General features: G+C 38.7%; 1 protein-coding gene across 1 annotated transcript in view; it reads left to right on the top strand.

The window, feature by feature from the left end:
- cdk6 (cyclin dependent kinase 6) overlaps positions 1-17,021 on the top strand; it is a 51,325-nt gene extending 34,304 nt beyond the window's left edge. The window contains exons 5-8 of the mRNA XM_062990690.1: positions 6,004-6,113; positions 14,018-14,068; positions 14,192-14,327; positions 15,254-17,021. Coding sequence (XP_062846760.1) covers positions 6,004-6,113; positions 14,018-14,068; positions 14,192-14,327; positions 15,254-15,403 — 447 coding nt within the window. The 3' untranslated portion in view covers positions 15,404-17,021. The remainder of the gene's footprint in view (positions 1-6,003; positions 6,114-14,017; positions 14,069-14,191; positions 14,328-15,253) is intronic.
- The last annotated feature ends 319 nt before the right edge of the window (positions 17,022-17,340 follow it).

Here is a 17,340-nt window from a genome sequence, read left to right as displayed (position 1 = left end):
GCCAAGCCCAAAGGCCAACCTTAGCTCTAATCACATTGTGTGTCTATTGTTTTAATTCCAGTGGGGAGGCACTAAAAAGAGGTTGGAGTTGCATGGCGCAAGTGTGTGAGCTGAAACCGTGTGAGTGAAGTGCAGGGTGGTACAGTACAGCAGCTAAACTCTGCAGCTTTGCTATAAGAAGCTGTAAATCTCATTTTTTCTTCTTCCTTCGGGCTGAGTGGGCCAGCGCCACCTCATCAGATAGGAATGCACAGAATGCTGTCCTTTAATCTGAAGCGGCGATGAATTACTTTATCTGGCCCCAATTTGCAAGCAATGCCACACAGAGATCTGCAGCACCAGTTAACTACGATGAGCATGGGAACGTCAAACAAATAAACTCTGAAAGTCTCTTTCACCCATGCATGCTTACCCTGGTACTTTACCTGGTTAGATGTTTTATTTGAAACATTTACACAGTAAAAAAGCAAAAGGATAAAGCAATAAAAATGTACCTGGTCTGTATCTGCGAAGTAATATTACAGGAGGATATAACGCTGCCTTTACTTAAGGTTTCAACATGTACATACCATGTAGAGTGGGACATAATGTAAAATCACAGTATTCAGTCTCTCGGCTTGTGTTATGAAAAATAAAAAAGTTAATGTAGTGGTCATTTGCTCAGTCACAGAGGAAGCAGTTCTTTTTTTTCTATTGTATTAATGCATTTTCTCCCAATTTAGTGTAGTCATTTTGTCTTTCGCTGCTGGGGGATCCCTGATTGCAGTCGAAGGGGGGTTTATTGGTTCTAATGCCTCCTCCGACCCGCCTGCAATCGTTAGCGGAACCATATTTCACCTATGCACAGGCGCCTCTCTGTCTGCCAATCAGGGTCCTTACACAGCGTTTGAAGAACCCACCCACATAGTCCGGTCAACCCACCCACATAGTCCGGTCATCCCGCCCTAGCAGAGATGTTTCTGCTGCAGGCACTACCCACCTTCCCATGTAAAATGATCCCAAACAGAAGAAACGTCTGCATTTTTTAATGAGTGACATATTTTTAATGATGACTGTTCCGGTGGTGCAGCAGTAAATTATGCTACCCCACTACTTCTGGGGTGCAGTGTTTGAATACCCAGTGGTGTTTTTGCCTGTTCTGGCATCTGCATGCAGTCATGTCTGTAACTGGACCCACCGCGACACTGGCTAATTCAAAGCAGTGGTAAAACTTGAAAATGAAATGAATAATAAAAGGGATGTTGGTTTCCAAACAACACATTTGAAATGTAATATGAGTAAATATAGTAAATCAATTTATACAATCACACACACACACACATACATATACTCCACATTTGCTGTGCCATTACCAGTTAAAGAGTGTAGAATGGGCCTTACAGAACCATGGTCACAAATGTTTGCCACTACTGCAAATTTCCAAATACTGCTTGGAATGAATGGACAGGGTAGCTTTAAATTAGCGTCTATGTGCTTATAAAGACAGTGGGAGGGTTTTTGCAGCCTGTCTGACTTTTGACAGCATGCACTTCAGAAATGACAAGTCATAAACCATGTGAAATATGTGTAAAATATGTTTTTAAGAAATACCTTGGAATTTCCTTTTAACTGGCTGCCCAGTAAATCTGAGAGTGTTGTATATGTGTTGTAATGAAATAGGGGACACAAAAAGCAGCAGTTAGTGAGGAATGCAGGGGAAAGGCATTTTTATTCTTTACCTCGCACCCACTGCATTTTATTGTGTAATATTTACTAAGATGTTTAGAGTTAAGTAAGAAGAGTGTTGTGCCCCCTTAGTAGTTGATGGCATGCACTCTTTAACAGAGAATCTCCTTTGTGGGTAAATGTCACACCACACAGTTTTGACAGTTTAATTTATATGAGTGTCAAACTGAAACATTAAGAATGCTCTAGCTTAAGAAAAATCATCTGACAAGATCTTTAAAATGAGTCACCAAGCCCTTTTACTCATAACTAAATTAATATCATGTACTTAATCACATTCATAATTCTTGCACAGTTCTGTTTTTGAAGTAAATCTTTGCTTGCATGTCGTGCACTGCTACACCATGTGCAACATATAAAAAGACTGTGCATATGTGTGTTATTAGAAGACCACACCACAAACACATAGCTTTGAGAAAAGCGGATACACTTCAGCTGTGGTTCTTCCTAGAAGTCAAAAAGCATCTCTTTACTAGTGTTGCCTGCATAGTCTCTTGACATTTATTTTTTATCAAATATAGTGCATACAACACATCAGCAGATGTTGAAACCAATAAAAAAACTCTGGAAAAAAACAAACTGAAATCTGAATGCTAATTAATTTGGAAATTGTTCCATAATACAATGGCATGTTAATGAAACTTTTATTCTGAAATTGTTAATCAGACAAAGTAGGTTCTAATTTAATCGAAGCTTTTGTTGAATTAGTGCTGCTCTGTGTCAAATAGTTTTGTTTTAAGCCATAAGTATTTGGTCAATAACAAAAGTTCAACTCAATACTTTGTAACATAACCTTTGTTGGCAATGACAGAGGTCAAACGTTTCCTGTAAGTCTTCACCAGGTTTGCACACACTGTAGCTGGTATTTTGGCCCATTCCTCCATGCAGATCTCCTCTAGAGCAGTGATGTTTTGGGGCTGTCGCTGGGCAACACGGACTTTCAACTTCCTCCACAAATTTTCTATGGGGTTGAGGTCTGGAGACTGGCTAGGCCACTCCAGGACCTTGAAATGCTTTTTACGGAGCCATTTCTTCGTTGCCCGAGCGGTGTGTTTGGGATCATTGTCATGCTGGACGACCCAGCCACGTTCCATCTTCAATGCTCTCACTGATGGAAGGAGGTTTTGGCTTAAAATCTCACGATACATGGCCCCATTCATTTTTCCCTTAACACGGCTCAGTTGTCCTGTCCCCTTTGCAGAAAAACAGCCCCAAAGCATGATGTTTCCACCCCCATGCTTCACAGTAGGTATGGTGTTCTTGGGATGCAACTCAGCATTCTTCTTCCTCCAAACACGACGAGTTGAGTTTTTACCAAAAGTTTTTTCCATTTTGGTTTAATCTGACCACATGATATTCTCCCAATCCTCTTCTGGATCATCCATATGCTCTCTGGCAAACTTCAGACGGGCCTGGACATGTACTGGCTTAAGCAGGCGGACACGCCTGGCACTGCAGGATTTGAGTCCCTCTCGGCGTAGTGTGTTACTGATGGTAGCCTGGTTACTTTGGTCCCAGCTCTCTGCAGGTCATTCATCAGGTCCCTCCGTGTAGTTCTGGGATTTTTGCTCACCGTTCTCATGATCATTTTGACCCCACAGGATGAGATCTTGCGTGGGGCCCCAGATCGAGGGAGATTATCAATGGTCTTGTATGTCTTCCATTTTCTTACAATTGCTCCCATACAATGTGATTTCCTGGATTTTTTTTTCACATTTTGTCTCTCATAGTTGAAGTGTACCTATGATGAAAATTACAGACCTCTCTCATCTTTCTAAGTAGGAGAACCTGCACAATCAGTGGCTGACTAAATACTTTTTGGCCCCACTGTAGAAGAGGGAGCTATTTTAGAATGAATCATCTGCTTGTGTTGAGGTCATGTGACTTCCTCTTCAATTCTTCTTAATCAGGAAGACCCAGACAAGAAATTGTCAACATAGCACATGTGGGCTACCACTTAAAATAACCTTTTTTTATAACACCCGACACATGCAAGCCTAATTTATGTCTGTTGTTACAGATTGTGCACTCAGATGTGTACATCTGGACAGTCAGACTGTAAAAGTGGCCACTGTGTTAAAGTCAGATTGTCAAAATGATTAACTGATGTGTTCCCTTGGTATTGAAATATATTCACAAAATACACTCGCTGGACAAAGACTTGGGGACATTAGCATTATTATGAAGTTAGACCTACGTTACTGCTATCATAGTGGAAGCTTTCCATTAGAACCGTATTCTTGAGATTCACTTTTTTCTTGGCTGCAAAAACACTAGTGAAGTCGAAGCAGTGATAAGACTCATATCCTCACCATCAGCATTTCCATTGATCCTAAAGGTGTCGGACAGGGTTGACGTTAGGGCTAATCATTCCTGACCTCCACCAACATAGATTTGACAGGAGAAATGTTGAATCTACCAAAATGATTCATGATTCATACCTCAAGAAAATGTTTCCAGTGATTCAGAGTCTAACGGTGTTGGGTTTTTCCACACCTATTGTGTTACTGTTTTACAGCATTTTAATACGTAATATGTAATTAAAAGAGCTGCTCCTTCAGGGTTGAGATCATATGCGACAAAGATTATTGGTACAATTTTAACCATCACTTTTGTACGGCATCACCACCACAATCAATAATAATACCAATTATGATAATAATAATAGTATTCTTCACTATTGTGGGAGCACCTGATACTCCTAAGCAACTGCTTATATAAATAAATGCGCTGTTTGGCATTGCGGATTGTGATCGTAGGCTTGTGTGTTGCTGCCCAACCATAGAAACCCAATCAGTGATGCACCAAGATTACAGTTCTTTCAGTTCTTTTAATAATAAACTCTATAGTAACTGAAGTAATGAAACACAAACAAGTGAACATTTTATGTTTTTACTGAACGTTTTAATAAAACTTCTCTCAGGGCAACAGTGCAAGGTGTTTTAACGAATACAATGGGATTGGAGATGTGGTTGTAAAGGTGCCCTGCACTATAAAAAGCCACAAAAAGTAGTAAGTCCGCTTTTTCAACGAAAGGTTTGTTTATATAAATCATGCTTTAAAAAAAAAAAGAAAATTCATATAAAGATAATCTAGGGCACATTAAATGCCTTTGTTTGTCTGTTGCCACATGCAACATAGTAAAGATATTTGTTGTGCTGTGTCAGGGATTAATGTTCCCATTTTCGTGGGATTGTTTTGACCTATTACCTTTTAACTGAGCTGCTGTTTCTGCTGTAACAGCATTTCAAGTTGACTTAATTACTTAAATAACCACCTCCACAGGTTTGAGCTGCAAAGTAGTAAAAATATGGATGCAACAACTAAAGCTTCTAATTAGTTTGGTCTGTCTGAGCATCAAAATCTAAATAGATTTAAAAGACTGTATTTGTACATTTGTATATTTGGTTAAACACTGCAGTAATTGCAATAAAAAGTGGGATTTTATTATCACTGTGACATTATTGTTAACAGTGTGAGCAACCATGTTGATAAGACATCATTATTCTAACTCAAGATTGGGAAAATCATGGGTTTCCAGAAGGAATTCCCAGCCAGTGTGATGCATTCCTCGTTTTTTTCCCTAGTCTCTTTTACTAGCTTTATTGGAACGTAGCATTATCACATCCTTTTAGCACTACATCTTTTGACACTTTTTATTGTACGCACCCTGGACATACACCCCAGGCTTTGCTTACAAACACAGGGGCAGCTGATTTTGGCCGATAAGCCTGAGGGTTTCTGGGCTCCAAGCCCATAGGAGGACGGCATACTGGAGAGGGAAAGCACCTGGAAACCGTCCACTTTACTGGAGCAGGGTCATTGAGTTTTGTCTGGAGTCTCTCCCTACTGTAGCTGCTCTGCTGTGTGTCCAAGCTGCCAAGGCTGGACATTGTGCATGCGTTTTGCTGAGGCAAGTGTCACTAAGTTTAAGGGCTATACATGGCTTTAAGTGAGAAGAAAGTATGAAATATCTAATAAATGTGTGCGTGGACATCTTGAGGGTGATTTAAATTGTATAACTGTCAGTCATAATAGAAAAAGATCTAATTACCATTGCTAGTTTACACACCTCTATTTTTTGGCCTCTTGTAAACTTGGCTCCTTTACTTCCATTGGAGTCAGTATTTGCAGTTTATTGTATATTTAAAGGTTTTGGCTACTAAACTTAACCTGTATCTCTTTGAATACAGCTAATACAACAAACTAAAGTTTTCTCACAACATTTGTTATGATTGTCCACACTTTTATTTTAATCTTTGTATGTGTTTGTTGTAGGTGGTCACTTTATGGTATCGTGCTCCAGAGGTGCTTCTGCAGTCCAGCTATGCCACTCCAGTGGATCTGTGGAGTGTGGGCTGCATCTTTGCTGAGATGTTCAGAAGAAGGTGAGACGCATACATGTCTAGTAGCATTCCTTAGCCCCTGAGCTCTTTATACCTCTTTACCCACAGATCATATAGAATTCCACATACTGTTGCATATGTGTTTGAAATTAAGTGATACAGCCATGACTCTCAATGCGAGCGGCAAGATTTTGGCCAAAAATATGAGAATGACTAACTGTGATATTTACCATAGACATTTATTGGAGTATAATCTTTATAAAATTAAATAGTCAGGTGTACTAGAATTTCACTAACTGATTACATGCCTACATGAACACGTATTGAGTTGACACCCTACCATCTAACCTTACTGTGTTGGGCTTCTTAGTTAGTGGCAAGTACAGCTTTAGGCACTCCAACTGGATAATAAACATGCAGCTGTATTTTTAAAAAATAATATTCTTGATATTCATCACAATGTCCCTTATTTTGAAGAATTTGGGTCAGCCTGTGTTAGCTATGCTACACAACATGACCTGTCAAACCATTCTTTATTACCAACTATTTCTCAGAGCTCTGACGGAATCTAGATAAGCTTTTTAAAGAAAGCTCTTTCATAGAGACCACATTTTTTGCAGTCAGTTAGGGTTGTTAAACTGTTGAAGAAATACTGCTTGCTGTGGTTGCAGAAGGCATGTGAGGAGTCCAAGTGCCATGTTCCTCTGTCATTTGCAAAAGTCAGTCCTCCTTCTGTTTCACAGAGTGACATTGTTAGAATAGTTTTTGTAAAGAATAAGAAAGGTCTGAACCCTGTTCAATTATCAGGATTTCTGCATAGCTACTTACAAAACTTGGTCTTATCTTAATCTAAGTTATAATAATAAACTCTATAGTAACTGAAGTAATAAAACACAAACAAGTGAACGTTTTATGTTTTTATTGAACGTTTGAATAAGACAATATAATATTAATAATATAATATTCTCTCAGGGCAACAGTGCAAGGTGTTTATACTTTATTATAATACATTTCAGATAATGATAATCTAGGGCACATTAAATGCCTTTATTTGTCATACATACGTACATACATACATACATACAGTACATACGTACGTGTACAGTACAAAGAGAGCGTTAAGAGCCTTGCTCAAGGGCCTAACGGTGGCAGAATTTGAACCCACAACCTTCTAGTTGGCAACCCCTCAGCTCTACCTACTAGGCTCCCACTGTCCCCAAAAAAGTGAGTCTTAAACACTGTACTAAAAATATAAACACTTTGGAAGTACAGGAGAGATGAGATGAGATCCTTCAACTGATGGTCTTATGAAAAAAACAATAGGACCACTTCATATAATCACTGAAATAGTGCAGAAGCACAACATAATAATACAAAAAGAGAAAAGCTGTATTTGGGACATTTAAGACATTGGGAGAAAGCATAGAACAACATTTAGTACAATACAGGATTAAACCTCTATAAAGGCATATAGATTGGTCAAAAATGAGAACTAAAAGAACTGTTTTACAGAGTGCATGCAATTATTCAGCATAAACATTTGGCTATAATATCCAACACTTGCTATATTAGGCTGCACATACAGCAGAAGGAATACACTGCTTCAGCTGGAAGACTGAGCTTACCATTGTAGACACTGTATATTCCATAATTTGGCACACTTTTTCACAAATGTTCTTGCGGACACAGCATCTATTTATTGCTCCTTGTGCCGTCTGATACAGTGAGTGTCATCATGAATACAATATTTAATGGTGGAACAATTACATGCACCCTATAATGTGCTTCTAAAACTTTAAATTTTTACTATGTTTTTTAATATGTTTTTTAATATGTTTTTCCATGTTTCACATGCTCTTTATAATCACTGTGTTAGAAATATTAGTAGCTCAGTGACCAATGACAATCAGTAATTGAAAAAAACCCACAGGTGGTGCACACAACACAAGGCCTAGTCAACTATAATGAAGAAACTCTTGAATTAATAAAAAGTTATGGACACATTGTACATACATTTTGTTTGAGGCCTAAAAAGAGATGAACAAAGACAATGACAAAAACATGTAAACGTACAACTGGATGATTTATGTTAAAAAATTAAATGGGTAATATTGCAGTCTTCATCTAGTTGCGTAATCTATTACGGTTGTTCCTGCAATTCCCAGAACAGTCTAAAAATCATCCTTACTGATGTATTCTGCTCAACATGTATTTGCTGGTGCCACAGTTTATTACATACAATGATTTATAGAATTCTATACTATAGATGGTTAATTAACATATTCTAATAAATGTTACAATCTTAACATCTTACAATCTAGTTGAACAGTTGAGTGTTAAAAGACTTTTTAAGGGCCCAACAGTGGCAGCCTGCCACACATAGGATTTAAACCCTCACCATTCCAGAGCCATAAACAAAAAACCAGCACTGTCCCCTGTGTTTATCTATTTTTATGACTCGGATAAAGATCAGACCGCATTTTATGTAGAAATTCAAAAATTGCGAAAGATTCTCAAACCTCTTTTGCAGCTGTGCACCAGGAAATACAGTGTTGTCTAAGCTAAATAAGTAATCACAAGGAGGGAAGGATTCTAATAGGCAAGCTCAATCTGCAATCTGAATTTCCTTCCCCTAACTGCCACCAGTAAGACACATGTCCCCACTGTGTGACGACCGAAAGACCCCAGGTGGGTTTTACATGATAATAAAATAGCGTGGGTGATGTGTAATGTATACCAAATTTGTCTTGGTGCACGTGCGTTTCCTTCTTGATGTCTGGCTGAGTGTCCCTCATTGTGCTGGGGAGGATGCGGGGGCCGATGTCTTCCTCTCGCTGATCGTGTGTATAACACCATGAGGAGGGTAAAGTGTGTAAAGGCGAGGCCAGATCACAGCTCCGCTTAAACATATCCTGTGGTTTACATCCTAACTGTCTGTTTACTCATGCAGACCTCAGCCTTTAAACCTGAAATTTAAAATAACAAAGTATCCAATTAGGAAATATTCAGAATAGTACACAAAGTCAAAGGTATGTAGACCTCCTCTCTGATTTGACAGGGTGGCTAATTCAGCCATTGTTAGCAGGTGCTGCAATACAGCCTTTACACAGGCATGCAAATGTTGACTGAAGAGCACTGTGACTTTCAATGGAGCACCATAATAGGATGCCACAAGTCCCATAATTACGTTTACCAGATTTCTGCCTTGCTAGAGATGTTTGATTAACAATACGTGCTGTAATTCTGGAGTCTAAATGCCCAGCTATGTAGTGTTAGGCTACAAAATATCACTTTGTAAAGACCATTAAAATAATATCAACCTAGATTATTTTTGCCATACTATGTCTTTGTTTCTACCCATCTTCAAGCTAGAATTTCCTTACATTCTGCCGTCCTTTATGTGTTGTGGAGAAAATCCTACAGCATACAATGCAATTCCTTAATAATCTATGCTTTCAGATTTGTGGCAAAGGCCTGTTTTCTGTTTGAGCTTTGAAAAGGTCCTTAAGCACAAAGCAAGGTCTATCAAAAAGTGTTTGCCTTAGCCTCATTCAGCACCTAAATAAATTGAAATAACAACTGTGAGCCAGGATTTTATGTTCATGGCTTATTGCTCTTATGGGTAACACAAAAAAGCACAGTTGTGTTCCAAAATCAGAAGGAGAGCCTCCCAAAAAAGAGTATAAGCTATTAAAACAGACTGACTAAGAGGTGTGTTCACACGAGTCAGGTCATTGGTAGCTTGTGTAATGTGAGGTGTGCTACAGGTAGGCCTGTCTCTCTAACACAAAGGCCTAAAAAGCCATCATGTCGGTCTCCTGGCCAAACTCCAAAAGTGCTAGAGGCCTAAAAGGAGGTGCTTTGATTTCTCTCTCTCTCCGTCTCTCTCCTGTAGGTGATTTATAATAGTTTTAAAAAGGCCACCTGTTGCAGATTAAAAGGCACCTGGGACAAACCTTTCCACGGCTTCCATTCTGTTCTAAGAGAATTGCGCTGCATTTACAATGCCGCTAATGTGAGTTTAATAGTCACCGGAGACATGGCACACCTGAGCTAGCAATGCTCTGTCTGGCTTTTTAAAGGGTTATTGAAATAGTTGTTATTTACTTTTGAAATTACATATTGGGAGCATGTCTTTTTAAGTAGATCAGGTCTGATCATAGCTAAATGTGTGTTGTATTTCCTGTCTTTTTAAGTTTGTTAGAGAGCTATTTTCTAAAGTTTGAGCTTTGCAGTTCAGCTGGGCAGCTCAGTTCAGTTGAATGCTGTGTTGGTTCAGTAAAATATTCAGTTAAGCTAATGGGAATTATAACCCTCCATGCAAGTCTGTATCTGTATCATTAGATTGCTGACTGATTAGTCACGAGGTGTATGAATGATAATAAAAGTGTTGTTGACATTCCACTAATCCAAAGCTTGAATGTGTCATGTGAAGATATACTTCTTAAGAAGTTACTCTTGTTTACTTTCCCACAAATGCGTACATGCATTGTGTCTACACATCCTACAAACGTCTTAAAAAGTAATTGCTCTCTTTTCTATTCTCTCACACATGAGATGCTCAGACATTCCTGTGGCTGTCAGGGTGGAATGTGGTTGAGAGACTGGCACGTGGAGTGTGACTCAGCTGCAGTGCTTTGGCAGTGTCCACTCAAGCCTGCTTGATGCTACCATTTCTACAGTTGCATGATGCTTTTAAATAGTTGAAAATGCACATCCGAAACAAGTGTGGAGCTTTAATTCCGCCACACAACTGCAAATGGATAAATGCACATGAGCCCTTAGCAGAAATACTGCTAAATGCTAAAAATTATACAAAATTAATACACTGGTGTTGTGACTGTATCCCATCTGCACTTCTTAGTATTGGGGTGGTAGCATCTTTGTTTTGTTTTTTTTGTTTTTTCTTGGGCATGTTTTACAACTGCTTTATCCTGGTCAGGGTCACAGTGGGTCAGGTCTTCACAAAATCAAAAAGTGCCCCAGTTCCCCATCAGACATGCCCAATCATATCTTTATATAGGCTTCTGACCTACTGATACTACAAGGGGTAGTGGGCTAGCGTAATGTATCCCTGTGCCACCTAAGCATCCCCTTTTCCCTAATACAAATCCCTAATACAATTTATCATGTTATTTATGCATCATGTTGTCTAAAAGATGCAGTGTTAAACGATCATTTCAATTCAATAGATTTTTCGCTTTGGCAAATGACTAATCAAGCTACTAATTGGTGCATCATCATGCGTTGTAAAGATTCCATAAGATCTAAAATAAAGACACCCAAAAATTCTTATGTATAACAAGCAGTAGATGTAGACAGCATAACTGCCCAGTTTGAGAACTAGTGAAGAAAGTGCACATCAGAAAGAATGGAAGAATTGGTCTAAGCTTCCTTTTCGTATCATTAGAAAGAATTCAACTGTTTCGGATTGTGAAGACTCATGGTCATTTATGGTCATCCTGTAGTAGGGCGACCTCTGGTGAAAAAATAGAGAGTAGCAGCAGCCAGAATCCTAGATGTTTTATTACTGTAAAGTGTACTGAGGCCACCGGCCTAATGTGCTGTCAGAACAGCTCTGACTCGGAGAGACATGGACTCTAAAAAGCATCTAAAGGAGCCCTTTGGTATCTGGTACCAGGACATTACCAGCAGGTCTTTTAACTTTTGCATGTTGTGAGGTGGATCATTCTAAAGTGCCTCCTGGTGCATCTCCCATTGGTGAGTGATGCAGACATTCCAGGCCATCCTCATGATCTTGGTAAAAACAGCATTCTTTTGAGCATTTGAAGTTGAGCTTCTGTTAGAACGTGGATCTTTTGTTAGAATCGATCCGAATTTATCAGGAAGCTAGGTGACGTTCTTTAAAAGTTTTATTCAGAAAAGGTTGGTTCGTCCTCCAAGTCACAAAGCAGCTGCGTTCTGAAGCCTCTGAGTGAAGAGATGCAACAGACCACGTGTAGAGCGCGCAGCTCTTATTTATAGTTTACCACCACCCCCTAGTGGCCAGGTGTAGTACTACTCCATATAAGGTATTCCTTTTGTTCCAGGCTTCCACTCAGCCAGTTCTAACCGGTTTTATGCCACGTGGCGGTCTGGCCCATTTCCAAATACATTCCTTGAATACCTAAATGTTTTTAGACCAATATTTTAATGCCCAATAATAATTTATATTATAACACTTCTTCCCTTGCTCAGATGTGCAGTTCCAACGCCTCTGTGCCTATTCCAGGTGTTTTTGTTGGTGGGCGGGGTAAGCATTGGCTCTTTGATTGGCCTTTGACTACTCTGCCCCATACACAAAAGGACTAGATGCACTGACTTGTCAGCAGTTTGTGTCTTCTCCCACCTTTGACCACCATTGGTGGATACTAATCACAGTTGCCTGGTCACACTTCTTGCCATGCAGGTATAAGAGATAAATTATCGTTCTCTGATCTTCATAGGGTAAACATAATGTATTGTTTCACCAATAATGAACTGTTGTCCAAAACATTTTTCTAAAAGTCAATTTATTTACTTGTAAATTAAGTAAAACTTATTTGTTGAAATCTGTAGCTCCAAATCATGATGTTCCATTCACCAAACTCTACAGTATGGATCATTTTTGATGTTGCTATGCTGTACCTTTTTTCTCCAAACAATATATTTTTGATGAAATATCCTTGATATATGCAAAATATTGTCCCAAAAGTCTTTTTCGCAGATCTGAGAAGTGCATTGATGTTTTGGAGACCAAAAATGGCTTTTCTTGTATTTTTTTAAATGAACAAAGACTATCCAGTTTTCTGATGGTATTTTTCTGTTACCATTTTGCTTATAATGATCCCTTAAAGCAATACATGTAACTGTTGTTCAGTTGTTTTCTTATAGTGGATGCCGGAAGGAAAGTTGCAATATTTTTGTTAATTTGGGGTATGTTTTCTTCCATCAGCATTGCATGGTGTGCTTATGGTGTGACCTTTGCTGGATGCACTCTCCCAGGGATAGTTGATGTTTTTGTAGATTTTTATATCTTTACAATTCTTCTTTTCAATACAATTCTTCTTTTTTAATGTCCTTTAATTTTGGGTCAAACAAGCATATTTCCTAAGTAGAGCAAACTCTTGGAGAGACTTGGAGACTTTTTTTCCCCCAGAGGTTCACATTTCATTTCCAGCCTGAACTGTGACTGGTTAATCAATACTTTTAATAAAGTTGTCCAATGGTTTGTGTGATATTAGTTTAGAATGTTAGAATATGTCTACTGTATTTTAAGCTCCTGGATGAATTGTCCACAAACATTTTCTGTAATATAAAGCAATATATAAGCGATGCTTAATATCATAAATGGGCTAGATTATCTCTTATTTCCGTAGCTTATTGCTGTTCCCCAAACAGAAGGCACAAATAAACAGCATTCCACCCCCTCATAGTATATAAGGTTTGGAATCAGAAGCCAGTGCTGCTGATTGGAATTTGCGCACATGCCAGGGAAGCATGCCCCTCCAGGGGCATCCAAACAGGCCAAAGCCACAGAAACCAGTAGCGGTCCCGTCAGCAGGACTCCGGAATGTGTGGTGCTTCATCCAATCATGTGCTGAAAAAGCCCTCAGTTCAGTCCTCTTTTCCTTTCAGTGCAGCCAGGAAACTACAGCATTCACTTTAGCATCGCTTGTTACATCAGTAGTGCTGTATGATCTGACTGGCTTTTTCCAGGGGATTTTTCTCCTTTCTTGCTCCTTTTTATTGGAATGGATGGAAAATTTACATCTGTGAGAGCCACTAGTATGCAGTGTTAATAGAGTGCATTAAAATGTGGTTTATAATGTGGCCTGCATGTTTTGATGTACACACACAATTTTCCCTGTAGGTTCATTTAGACTGTGATACTTGTTTGCTGTATACACATTTTAGAATTACGGGTTACATTTCTAACTGTTGCACCTTATCTTTATCTCTTTCAGACCCCTTTTCCGTGGAAACTCGGATGTTGACCAATTAGGCAAGATTTTTGAGTGAGTACAGTTTTTATTCCCAGATATTTTTGAGCTACAAATGAATCAGTAATGCAAAATTTAGTAATGTTTAATGGTAAGTAATGATGGGGACAATCATTTGGATGTTGTTGCTTATTCCAGTGTGGTTGGAGTTCCTTCCCCGGAAGACTGGCCCCAGGAAGTAGGTTTGCCTCAGAGTGCCTTCCCCCCTCGCCCTTCTCAACCAATAGAAGACCTGGTGCCAGATATGGATGAGCTGGGAAAATCCCTTCTACTTGTAAGTGTTGCATAGATTAAAGTTTTTGAGGGTTAATCATGCCTAAATTAAGTTACTAACCTTAGTACTCAATAACACACATCTGAATTCAAAGTGCAGAAGTGCTTAAGTGATTTTTCTTTGTGTGCAATATGTGCTCTGCTGGCAGTATTAAGTCAGTTACCATCATAAGACAATTCGGTGTAATTACAATATTACTTTATAAACAAATTATGTCTAGACCAATAAAACTAAAGTACACACACAACTATGGCATGCAGTTTAAGTGCATAATTAAAATAAATACAATTTGTAACAGAGTAAGTCCGAGTGAGTGGCTTTGCCACTGAATTGGCAGGTGTAGCCCCATACCTGCAAGACCTGGAGGATGAACCCAATATGCAGGATGCTTAACCAAGGCAAAACAGCGGCTAAAATGTCACCAAGATTAGTAGAAACTAAAAACTAAACCAAAACTAGAGGCACAACAGAATGGATGGATGAGCGCATTATTTAGTAGTTATCACATTCCACACACCTGCCCAGGAAAAAGAAACATTCACCTTACAGGGAATGTTGTCTATATTGTCCTCAGCAAACATTAGAAAACTCGGGTGGCAATGCTCCTGCTTCATAGAGACACTGGCTATAAACCAGTGAAATAAATAATAAAATAAGGGTTATTCTAGAAGTGCTTTAGATCATGGCATTAATGCTTTATGTTACACCCTTTTCCAAATAACAAACTCAGCTCTGGCAGACACAAACTGCACATCAGTATTAACTGATAAATAGAATGGTACTGCAATGGGCCATCCACAATATCAGCCAATAACTGGAAACAAGCTTTCCTCCATATCTGTTGATGTACTTACTCTACAACTCCTTATGGTGTTAATTTTAAAGTACACCGTGCATAATAACAAAATGTTCTTATTTTCTTTCAGCGATTCCTGTCATTCAACCCAGCTCGGAGGATATCCGCATATGAAGCTCTGTCTCATCCATACTTCCAAAGTCTGGATAGCACCAGCAAGAGTCTGTATGCTCAACCCATTCCTAGCAAAAAGCCCATCCTGGAGGAAAGAGCTGCTTAAAAGACTGTTTTAATACAGATTCACCAGCACAGACCCTAAGCCTGTTTTAAACTTGTCTTCCATCGCCATGTTACATGCTGCTTTTAGGTTTTAAGTATTAGAGCAAATCTTGGTCGATGCATTTTCACTGCAGCAGGCCTTTTCTGTCACTGCCCAGGACATGTAAAGAATGTCAGAAGCTGCTTCACTGCCTACCTTCCTACATTGGAAGTCCCTCTATTCAGAGTAAACTCCACTGCCACATACCTGATACGGAGGCTGCTACACCACAATGCCAGGGATTGCTTTGGTTTACCAGTGTTGTCATGATGAAACTGCCAGAACTCGGTCACTGCCTCGACTCATCAAGCTCACTGCCTTCGACTGACCCAATCTCACACGTACATCCTGGAAAAACTGTAAAACTGTTGTCATCATGCTTTTTAACTTCCTATAATCATGGGTCTAATCATTTTGTGTAATTGCCTGTCACCACAAAGCTAATGCTCATCTGTGTGGACCTTCATGGCATTAATTACCAATTTCCAGTGTCAAAGCTTTGGTGACAGTGTCCACTATGGACAGACCCAACACTGTGGGCTGGGTTTCTACCCATAGACTAAGCCTAGCACCAATCAACAGTTTAGTCCAAGTCAAGAACTGAACTTTGTTTGAAAAAATGGCTCAGATATTATACATTTGCAAGAGAAGTTTAAACAATTTAAAATGGATTTCTGCATTAATTACTCATAAAATGTTGTTTGATTTTTTTCCAAGTCTTGAAAATGGATAAACCATTTTGGATAAACTAATGACACACGAACAATTGTACTTTTTATGTCTTTTTTTAAACACATGGATTAATTGTTCACAATACAGGTTTAAAATATATTTAAATGGATTAGCATCAATGTCCAGCTTCTGATTAGATACTTAATGGTGATGAGAAATTTTGGACCATTTTAATGAATACATTGTTTCCTCAAAAATTACAAGCTATCCTGGCAACTTATAAAGAAAATCAACCTCAAACCAAGATGCATCCACCACTATACCTCACAGTTGGGTTGAGGTTGAGTCTGCAGTGCCTTGTGCATTTCTGCTTATTAAATCGTTCTGTCTTTCTTTTTGGAAAGCACTGTTTTTCCCAAAGTGGCCTTCCACTATTTTAAATAGTAGGAACATAAATAGGGACTTAGCAAGCTCTAAAGATTTTAGCCTATTTTTGCAGGTCTTTTGCTTTTAACACATGCTACTTTCACATCCTTCTGCATTGCACACTGTGCCATTCATATCATCATTGGTGGAAGGCTGACTTTGAATTGAGAGTAGCACTTTAAATTTGAAGGGTTCCTTCATCTGTAGACAGGTTGTCAGGATTAGCACCCTCTTAGATAATAAAAAATTGTCTTTTCAGCTTTATGCTGCTCTAAATTTTAACAGGACAATACACAAATTACACCTCCAATCTCCACCATATCATTCATTTGGAATGCTTGACCTCTGAAGAAGTCAATTGCCCAGAGCTTTTTATACTTTTGCTATCGTGACCTGTAATTGATAGCTATTGTATTAAATAAAGACATAAAAAGTACACTCATCTGTGTGTTTAGGTAGATTGTTATGAGTAATTAGAATAGCAATGCAGGATATTTCAAAGGGTTTACAAAGTTTTATTTCTTTTTTCTTGCAACTGTACAATATCTTATAGTGTAATGCTACATCACTGCTACACTATTGTTCTTTATATCAGTGTTGATTGTTAACTTATTGTGGTTGTTTTTTCAAGTCTTAATTTTAGTTGACTTTGAGGTGTAGGGACTTGTATGAACCTTTGTACTGTATGTATGTACCTTGTTGGTAAAATGGTATAAAAACTTGTAAAAAACTTGTTTATGTAGTTAGACAGATGCCCCATGTTGGGCATCTAATAGTATTTTACTGTTAGACTTGTTTGT

The sequence above is a fragment of the Trichomycterus rosablanca genome, chromosome 2, assembly GCF_030014385.1.
Source record: "Trichomycterus rosablanca isolate fTriRos1 chromosome 2, fTriRos1.hap1, whole genome shotgun sequence".
Classification (NCBI taxonomy): domain Eukaryota; kingdom Metazoa; phylum Chordata; class Actinopteri; order Siluriformes; family Trichomycteridae; genus Trichomycterus; species Trichomycterus rosablanca.
This window is presented reverse-complemented; position numbering and strand designations above follow the sequence as displayed.